A 9,909-nucleotide genomic window follows, 5' to 3' on the forward strand; every position below is an offset into this window, starting at 1 on the left:
AGCTCTGAGTTGGGGTCTCCTTCCAGGCATAGACAAAAGGGCCACAACTTGACTGGTGTGGTCGCCCAGGAATGACAGCGGGCTGGATACACCCCCACGGTGGCACGGGAAAAGCACTCAGGCGCCCACTCGGGTCCCAGGAGCAGACTTTTTTTTATTGGTGCAAATTTTGAGGCACAGTCGTGAGGTGTGAGGACAAGCCAGGCCAGGACAGCAAGACAGAAAGTCTTGAATGGTGGGATTTGGAAATGGTTAGATGAGAGGAACCCGCCTGGGAAGAGCAGTGGCATTTGGCAACCCTTCAACTCCTCCCAAGGTTGCAATCTTGTGGAACAAAAGAGGGCTCTTTGGTCAAATAAGCCAAACATGCCTGGGCATCATTAGGAACGAAGCCCCTTACAGGGGACCCCGGACCAGGGACCCTGCCCCTACACCGGCACGGCCTTATCTCGGAGACGCCCAGGACCCCGGGGTCTCGAGGGTTTCCGGGCGGGATTGGGACGGCGACGACCCCGAGGCGCGCGAGGCAGGGCGCAGCCACGTTCACTCTGCGTGTCTGAGGACTCGTCGATGAAGGCCAGATTCTCACTGGGGTAATCCAGAGCCGAAGCTGTGGGCGGAGAAGGTGTCTCGGCCTTCTTTGAAGGCATAAGGGATCCTGGCCTGCAGGCTGGCTCAGCAGCACCAGGCGGTGCCGGCAGGGAGGAGGGCAGGAGCGGTTGCTCCTTCTCTGGCGGCGGGCAGCTAGGTCCGGCTCGCTGGGTCACTCGTGCTGTCACTGTTCCGGTCCAGCTAGCAGCCTGCGCCGTGAGGCCACCCACCTGCACAGAGAGGAACCGGTGTCTGCCGATTGCAGCTCCGGGAACTGCCCCTTTGCCAGTCACATCCTCCTGGCCCTAGAGCCTCTCAGTCTCACCCTACACTGTCCCTTTCCGCACTGGCCCAAAGCACCGCTTCCTTTCTAGAAAGCCCCAGTTTTGTTTCAACCTTCGCTGTCTCTCTGTAGTCGGCTAGAAAAATGCAGGTTTCAGATAAATCACTAAGTTTAGTGTGAGCATGTCTCAGAACATTTGGGGCATGAGCCAGGCGGTGGTGGCGCACATCTTTAATCCCAGCACTCGGGAGGCGTAGGCAGGCCGATCTTTGTGAGTTCAAGGCCAGCCTGGTCTACAAGAGCTAGTTCCAGGGCAGGCTCCAAAGCTACTGAGAAACCCTGTCTCGAAAAACTAAATAAATAAATAAATAAATAAATAAATAAATAAATAAATAAATAAATAAATAAATAAATAATATATATTTGGGGCATATTCTAAAATCTCATTTGTTCATCTGAAATTCTGAAAACTGGCCTTTCTAGTTCTGTTATTTTTTGAAATAGAGTCCCATTCGATAGTCCAGGCAGGTCTGAACTCGCAGCAATCCTCCTGACTCTGCTCTGCTTACTACATCTGGGATTTACAGACGTGTACTGCCTCGCCTCTCTGTGCTTTTATTTACTAACCTTTGCGACCCTATCTATCCATGGAGGCCAGGGTGGTGGAGTTCCTGATAAACCTGAATTGGCCCCATTTTTTTCCAGCAGTGCATACTCTGAGTCTCAGTTTCGGAGGAATTCACATTTTGAAGGGGAGTCTAGATGGTCAACCTGCCATTAAGGGTACAACACACAAGTGACACGCATGGCGCATGCGCAGCAGAGAACTGACGCTGCGCTGGGAAGCGTACCTCTGCCCGTGTGCGGCGGGACACCGCTCGCAACCAGTTGCCAATAGTGGTGAGCACCGAGGCGAAGTAGGCTAGGCCGAACAAGATCCAGAACCACACCAGAGGTTGGTAGGCTGAGTTCTGTCCGGAGCCAGTGCCTAGACGTTTCACAGGAAGAGAAAAATAAGTTGATGGGAGGCAAACGTGTGAGCCTCTGATTCACTGCTGGCTTCTGCACCTTGTTGAAAAAAAGGGGATGTGCTAGAGTGTGTAGATGTATGCAAGATGAGTGTGCAGGAGTTGGAATTGTGTATAGTAAGAGCATGCAAGATGGGTGAACTTCATATATGTATGAGCATGCTTGGGACTCGGGCATACAAGATGTAAGTGATAGAAGCACCGTGGTATGGGAGTGTGGGAGCTGGGGCAGAAACCCACAGTAGTAGTGCATAGGCAAAGTGCAGGAATAAAGTAGTTAAGGAAAGTGCTGGGCAAAGTTAGCCTCACCGGGCACATAATCGCCAAAGCCCACGGTGGTGAGTGTCACTATGACAAAGTAGATGGCTTCCAGCTTGCTCCAGCTCTCCATATAGGAGAACACGAAGGTAGGAGTTAGGACAAAGAGCAGGCAGCCAATCAGCAGAAAGAGCACCGCAGACAGTATTCTCACCAGTCCGGGTGGTACGTGCCACTTCTGCAGGGAGGGGCGACAGATAGGGCCATGGAGATATTAATTCCATTCTCCCCACCCTACCCTACCTCCATCCTGGCTTACTGAGTTTCTCTGGGATTGCACACTCACATGCCAGGGACCTAGGGAAAGTACCCTACGAGGGGCACAGTGCAGCTCACCAAGAAGATTGCTTCGATGTGACCAATGCCCCTGCGCAGAGAGGAGCCCAGCCGGTCCCCGACCCCTGCCAGCAGCATTCCGAACAGCGGGATCCCCACCAGCGCATAGAAGATACAAAAGAGACGCCCGGCTTCTGTCTGTAAAGCTGTATTGCCATAGCCTGAATAGAGCGGGCAGTGCAGGAAATCTAAGTGGTATCTGGTACCCACGGCCTCTCCCTGCACCTTCCCCCATAGGGAAACTCCTTGCCCCTTGCCTCCCTCCACATGCTGCATCTCCTCCCCCACCGATGGTAGTGATGATGGTCCCCGAGAAAAAGAAGGCGCTGCCCAGGTTCCAAGCTGATGAGTGGTTGCTGCTATTGGTCCAACTGGTGTCTGGGTTTGCACCCCCTCCCAAGGCATCAGCCACGAGCTGCAGGACAAGGCGCACAAGGAGGAACCTCAGTCGGACCAACCCCCAACCCTCCCCCTTCCTTACATAGCTTACTGGCTGTGTATCTCTTGCTTTCCTTCTGCCTCTTCGGTTTTAGGTTTTTGGGTTTTTTTATTTGTTTAATTTTTTTGGTTTTTTTTAAGACAGGGTTTCTCAGTGTAGCCTTGGCTGTCCTGGCACTCGCTCTGTAGACCAGGCTGGCCTCGAACTCACAGAGATCCACCTGCCTCTGCCTCTGCCTCCAGATTGCTGGGATTAAAGGCATGTGCCATCACCACCTGGCTGGTCTTAATTTTTGACAATGTCTCTCTCACTCTCTCTACCTAGCTGTCTTTTTGTGCTTGGTTGGTTTGGTTTTTTTGAGACAGCATTTCATTATGTATCCCAAGCTGCCCTGAAATGTGTTGTGTAGTCCAGACCTATTGATCCCTCCTGCCTCAGACTTCCAAGTGCTAGAATTACAAGCATAAACCCACCATAACATGACACATTCCTAACTTTAGAGTCAGGAACACAGATACCGGGAGCAGATGCCAGTGTTCCAATTTTGGCAACCTTGGGCAAGTTAACTCCTGGTTCCTCATTTTCCTCCTTATAGCACCAATATCATAGACATGGCATGAAGAATAAACCCTGGGCATTTGTTGGGAAATTTCCCACATGGTTATTATATACTGTGAGTTCCTGCTTTCTGAAGACTTCACCACTCCCACCGCTCCTACGGAGAGTGAGTCTGAGTGTCTGGCCTTTAAACAATGTGCTGAAAGGTGAGGCCTTCCCTCCAGAAAGGTACACATATCATCAAATTCTGTGGTCAATATTAAGCTGTTATGTGTGTGATCGTGTGTACACGCCACCTCCTAACACTCGTGCAAACCCAGCGTTTCGTATTGAGTGCTCACTGAGCGTGACTGGATGAGTGAAGGCCGGAGCTGTGCTTTCCTTGCCTGCCTGCAGACTCCCCTGGGGAGAGTCTAAGTCCGGAAAGAGCTTGCCCTGGGTGCTGGGATGCCAAAGCACCCCAAAGATGACATGAAGAAGGGTCCTTCCCCAAACTAAGCAAGGACAGACTCCACAGGGAAGTTTACAGTCTCTCTCTTATCTCCCTGATGACAGTCACCAGTAGCAAGAAGACCTACAAGTTCATGCTCCCTGTGAAGTAACTGCTGCAAACCCTTGAGGCTCCAGTTTGTCCAGAGGAGAGTCTTAGACCTTAGTTCAGCATTTATTTATGTATTTATTTATTCATTTATTATTATGAAAAAAAGTCTCATAGAGCCTAGGCTAGCCTCAAACTCAGTATATCTTCAAGGATGGCCTTGATCTCTGACCCTCTGGCCTCCACTAAGTTCTGCTGACAGACAGGTGTGAACCACCCTGCCCAGTTTCCACAGTGCTGGAGAAGAAACCCAAGCCTGCAACATGCTAGACAAGTACCAATTGAGCCACAGCCCCTCCCCCTCTCTCTTATAGGAGGTTTGTTTGCTTTTGTTTTGATTTGTTTTGTTTTGTCTTACTTAGTAGCCCAAACTAACCTGGAACTTACAGCAGTCCTCCTGTCTCAGCCTAAGAGCTGAGATTACAGGTGTGAGCTACAAGCATTTTTCCAAACTGGTCTCTACCTTTCCCCAGACTTCTCTCTTGAGATTATCATTTTGCACCCCAAAATACAGCAACCTTCTTCCCAGATTCTCTTAAGTAATTTTATTTTCTGTAATAATGGTCTTTGAGTAAAGAGGTGAAATGTCTAGTTAAAAGTGATTTAATTTTTTTAGGTTTATTTTATATATTTTATTTTATTGCATTTATATATAGATGTGTATCATGTGCATGCCTGGTGTCCACAGAGGCCAGAAAAGGGTGCCAGATTTTCTGGATCTAGAATTATAAATGGCTATGAGCCACTGTGTGGGTGCTGGGAACCAAACCCAGGTCCCCTATAAGAACAGCAAGTACTCCAAACTTCTGAGCCATCTCACAAGCCCCAATGATTTAATTTTTATTTTGCAACATTCCCCCATATCCCCAAAAGCCTTCATCCAGTGTGTTCTAATTTTTGTTTCAAATGACCAGGCATCTGCTATCTCCAGTTTCTGCTACACACTCTGAGTCTGTTGCCATGCCGTAATCTGCTATCTCCAGTTTCTGCTACACACTCTGAGTCTGTTGCCATGCCGTAATCTGCTTGGGAGTTGTTTGTCCCCACACTCTAAATTCCGTCCCTCTCGCTCGCTACTTTCTAACTGCCAGCTCTCCCGTCTCTGCATCTCCCTTCTTTCCCAGCACACAACCCAAGACCTTCCAAGGCTCCCTACAGTGATCTGTCTGTCCCTGGATTTGTGCCTTAGATGTAACACGATCCATCTGCTTCACCCCAATATTTGTATCTCTACACCGCCCCCCAGCACACATGGGCATATAATTGCTACAGGACTCACTCATTCTGTGAGTGGCTCTTGGTGTGAGAAGCAAAACAGCAGTCACCCAGCCTTCTAAACTCCCTGTCTCTCTTCTTTTTCTTTCTCATCCCAGAATAAAGCAATTCCATTGTGAAGATAAATAGGTCAGACTCCCTCCCTCCCTCTGCCCTGTGGTCTGGCCAGGAGCACTTTCCACCCAGGCATTTCTGAGCAAAGCTTGTCCTGATTTCTGGAAGAGGGAGAGACCATCGCTCTACCCGAATCTTTGCCCTGGATCCTGCCACCTTAGGAATCAGTTGGAACTCTGAGGCTTCCATGCAGACCCTCCCCAAGGAACAGTGGGGGAATGAGGGATATTGCCAAGTGAGATATAATTAACTTATTAAGGTTAAATTGGAGCTTTCCAGAAGAGTGACCGGGAAGTCAAAGGGATCAACACAGGAGCTCATTACCTGGTCCTATGGAGGCTGAAGCCCAGAGCTTTCCTTTGTGGCTGGATAGAAACTGATCAAAAATAGCAGCTTGGGAAAGCCTGACACCCCACCCTCCCCACGTGCTTGGCTGGGGAAGAAGGGCTCCTGAACTGGCACCCACGGTGGTAGGAACAGAAACCCCTCTAAAATCATCTCTACTGTGTATGTGCAAACTTGGAGAATCAGGGGGAGGTGTTCACCATATTCTTGGGTTTCTCTAAAACATCTGAACTTAAAAAATGCATAGGAACTGGTGTGGGAGGAGCAGCCAACATTAGCAAGAAAAACTCTTCAGGGAGCCAGGTGTGGTTATTCAGGCTTGTAACCCCTGCCCTCTGGAGGCTGAGGCACGTAAAGACAGTTCAGAGTTCAAGGTCAGTTTTTGAAACTCAGTGAGTGCCCGGCCAGTCAGGGCTACAGAGCAAGCTCCTGTCTCAAAAGATCATTACCAGGGATATATTTAAATTAGGCTGTTGAGCTGAAAGACACATGTGACTGAATATCTAGGATTTGTCTGGTGACCTAATGATGTTAGACCTGTACAAAGGTAACGTCCCATTGCTCCAGCCATTCATTTATTTCATTCATTCATTTGCTCATTTCCCTTCCTTCTGTCACCATCACACAGGGAAGGAAACATTCCAAGAGCACAGCCTTGTGCCAGCAAAGACAGGCAGCAACAACATGGCCAGCATACTGAAAACAAACACCTGGATCCCAGGTCCTGCTCAGCACCCCCAGGTGCACCCAGTCCTCCTATGTCTGGAAGCAGCACCCTGAGCAGGACCCCCGCTGCTGACCAACTCTGCCAACCCACCTTGATGAATTTCCTCAGGTTCTCCTGGTTCACACATGGATGGTCCTTGAGAAACTTGTCCCGGCCATCCTCCAGGTCCTTCTGAACCTGCTGCTCATGAGGCCGCTCCAGAGCCTGGAACACTAGAGCTCCGGATACCAAGTAAAGCAGCACCACTGCCAACAGGGCCAGAAGTGTGGTGCTGCGCATGGCCCTTCCAGAGGCAGGTCCAGCTCCACTTCCTGCCTGGGGAGGAGGAGCAGGGAGCTCCTGGGGAGCAGTGGTCACTGCAGGCCAAACCAAGGATTTTGGGGTTAAGAAGAGATTTGGCACCTGCATATTTCTGTTCTATCTTAGACTCCCCAAGGTTTTGGAGCTCCTAGCTTTATTGTCTGTCCATGGATGTAACTCCTCCCCACCCCCACAGCATCCTCTGGCTAGACACCTAATTCCAGGTACCTAAGCCCCCACCTCCAGCCTCCCTCTTACCCCCACCCCCGCCTAACCATGAGGACAGTGGGAGGAAGGAGGAGACAATAAGCCAGCCTAAGAAGAGACAGGGTATGTGAGAAATGTTGGGAGTTGTGAGGCATAGGGAGCTCTGCCTTAGAGAAGACCAAGGGAAGACCAGGGCATTCCAAGGCAAAGCAGGAGGAGAGGCTGGAGCCCACGAATAGGAGACAGGAATAGCAGGTCCATACTTGGCTCTCCCAGTGCGGCTGTGGCAGCCTCCTCAGATGCATCTGTCCCTTCCTGCCTTTCCAGAGTCCAGGCTAGCAGGGATCAGCAGGGTCCCCACCCATCCGTGGGCCTTTCGAGGAACCCAGAGGCAGATCTGGTTTCAGGGTAGATGCAAGGCCCAGAGCCAAGGAAAGCAAGGGTGGGCACCAGGTTCCCGGAAGAAGTGGAAGAAGCAAGGCACAGGGTAGGAAGGGCAGTATAGATACAGCGGCCCACAGGACAGCTGTCACCTAAGGGGGCAATGGGAGATGGCAGGAGCGCACGCACACATATATACACTGTCCGCCACACGTGTCACAAAAATCCACGATTCCACACTCCACCCCTCGTCTCTAGCCGCAAACTGCCGGAGCTGCAGGCGTAGCACTGCACCATACTCCAGCAGACCCCGGCACAACTGACCACCATGGGCGTGTCCGCCGTGTGGAACCACCCTAGAGATCCGAGTGCGCTAACACACACACACACACACCAGATCCGCGTGACACCGCACGACAGCCACTTGCTCCCACCACCTCCCCCGCGTCCATACGCCGACGCCTCCGAGCGTGACCCGCGACGGGACGCACGTGCATCCGCGCGCGGGAGGTGGGTGTCCCGCCCTGCCAGTCGCCTCCCAGGTCCCGGCCCGATATTCAGCCCATGTTCCCGCGCCTGCTCCGCACTTACTGTCCGCACCCTCCGCGGCTGCGGCTTTGGCTGCGACCAAGTCTCCCGCGCCGACTCACACGGATGGATACGGGCTGGGCCACGGAGGTGGCGGCACCAGGGGGACCGAGCGCTCGGCCTTCTGGCTGGGACCCCCCCCTTCCCACTGTCAAAAGCCCCCTCCGTGGGCGCTTAACCCCACCACAGCTACGTCTCCCTACGTGCCGCACCCGCGCCACCGGCTCTCACTGCCACCCGCCTTGCACCCAGCCCTTTACCTGCACCCTCTGGGCTGCCCAATCCTGGCTTGTCCTGGCCAGTGAGTGGCAGAAGAACCGAAGAGGGGTCGACGCGGAGACCAATCTTCCAGACTGGGATCGGAACCCCAGCGCTGCCCTAACCTGCACATCGGTTGGTCCAGAACAGCCGCCACACTCATCTCCTGGAATCTTCTATTACTAGACTGGGAAGAGCCCTCTTTCCTCCGCCCATGGGGAATAGTCTGGTCCTTGGGCTCAGCACTTATGAGACAGAGGCTCTCAGGGGAGAAAGTGGTATGTGGGGATAGAGGGCAGGGAGATCTTTCTAAGGCCACCTGGATTTAACCAGCTGTATGGGTTGGGTCCTGGTTCTAGGAAGTCATTGATGGAGCACCTCCTGCTCTGGCTGCACCCCCCGCTCTGATACTCCAGGCCCTGGAGTCAGCCCCCCCCCGGGGGGGTGCAGCTGCTGCTTGCCAATCTCAGCAGGCAGAGTAGAGTGCTAGCATTTTCTGAACAGCTAAGCCTGGGTCCCATCCTATCTCTGTCCTCCCCTGTTTATGTTCATATTCATTTCTTTACTCATCTTCACAAAGTCTCTCCTGCAGCATTCCGAGATCCTATGGCCTTGTGTTCAGTACTTTTTGTTGTTATTTTGCTTTTTGGAGTCGGGGTTCCTCTGTGTCCTGGAACTTGCTTTGTAGACTAGGGTGGCCTCAAACTCAGAGATCCACCTGTCTCGGCCTTCTAAGTGCTTCTAAAATTCAAGGTGTGCACCACTATGCCAGGTTTAGTGGTGATGGTCAGTGCTTTTAAACCTAGAGTTTAAAGTGACCACCCCAGATAGCAGGGGGCCAGGGCAGGTTACTAAACTCTCTAGAGTCTTCCTGCTCCCACTTAGAGTAAGATAATTTTCTCTGGGTGCTGACTGAGGAGCATTTAAGAGGTCAGTGTTTCTAATACTCAAAGGCTGGCACACACAATTAAGTGCCCTATAAATGTTAGCAATTTTGCTTCCAACCAAAGTGATTGTCCAGCTTACTGCTGAAGTCCTGAGCCTCTGCTGGTTCTCTCTGGAGACCTTGCAGACCCGGCTCCAGGATGCTCCTAAAGAAAGGGCTTCAAGGCAAACACACTGCTAGCCTGAGATCCCAGAAGAGCTGGAATCACCAGGTTTATGGGCAGGTGCCACAGGCTCTGATAAGCAACCTTGGGCCACAGGGCAGATCTGCCAAGATGTCCTGCCAGGAGCACATCTGACTAAACTGTTGGGGACATAGAAGAGCACCAGGGGATGACTGCAGTGGCCAGGTAATCAGCAGAACCCACGCCCAGGTGAGGAGATTAAGTGAGGAGATGAAGGCTGTTGTGTGATGTTTTACTCTTTGAGGAGCCTGCCACCCAGCTCCAAATAAATCACACATGGAAGCTTATTCCTAGTTATGAATGCACAGCCTTAGCTTGACTTGTTTCTCATCAGCTTTTCTTTTGTTTCTTTTATTTATCCATTCATTTCTCTCTCTCTCTCTCTCTCTCTCTCTCTCTCTCTCTCTCTCTCTCTCTCTCTCTCTCTCTCTCT

The 9,909-nt window shown here is 51.6% G+C and overlaps 1 protein-coding gene across 5 annotated transcripts; it reads right to left on the bottom strand.

Moving 5' to 3' along the window:
- Positions 1-409: 409 nt before the first annotated feature.
- Positions 410-9,014, bottom strand: Kcnk4 (potassium two pore domain channel subfamily K member 4). Of its 5 annotated transcripts, none has more exons than XM_026781556.1 (7): positions 8,349-9,014; positions 6,703-6,968; positions 2,845-2,971; positions 2,557-2,717; positions 2,212-2,398; positions 1,726-1,862; positions 410-821 (listed from the first exon to the last, which is right to left on the bottom strand). In XM_026781556.1, the coding sequence occupies exons 2-7, from the start codon at positions 6,889-6,891 to the stop codon at positions 429-431; spliced, it is 1,194 nt and encodes a 397-aa protein (XP_026637357.1). In that variant the 5' UTR covers positions 6,892-6,968; positions 8,349-9,014; the 3' UTR covers positions 410-428. The 5 variants fall into 5 exon arrangements, with proteins under 5 accessions (XP_026637357.1, XP_026637356.1, XP_026637355.1 ...); XM_026781555.1 differs by having other exon boundaries at positions 8,092-9,014; XM_026781554.1 differs by having other exon boundaries at positions 6,703-7,652; positions 8,092-9,014.
- Between the last annotated feature and the right edge of the window lie 895 nt (positions 9,015-9,909).

Source organism: Microtus ochrogaster, chromosome 8 (assembly GCF_000317375.1).
Source record: "Microtus ochrogaster isolate Prairie Vole_2 chromosome 8, MicOch1.0, whole genome shotgun sequence".
Classification (NCBI taxonomy): domain Eukaryota; kingdom Metazoa; phylum Chordata; class Mammalia; order Rodentia; family Cricetidae; genus Microtus; species Microtus ochrogaster.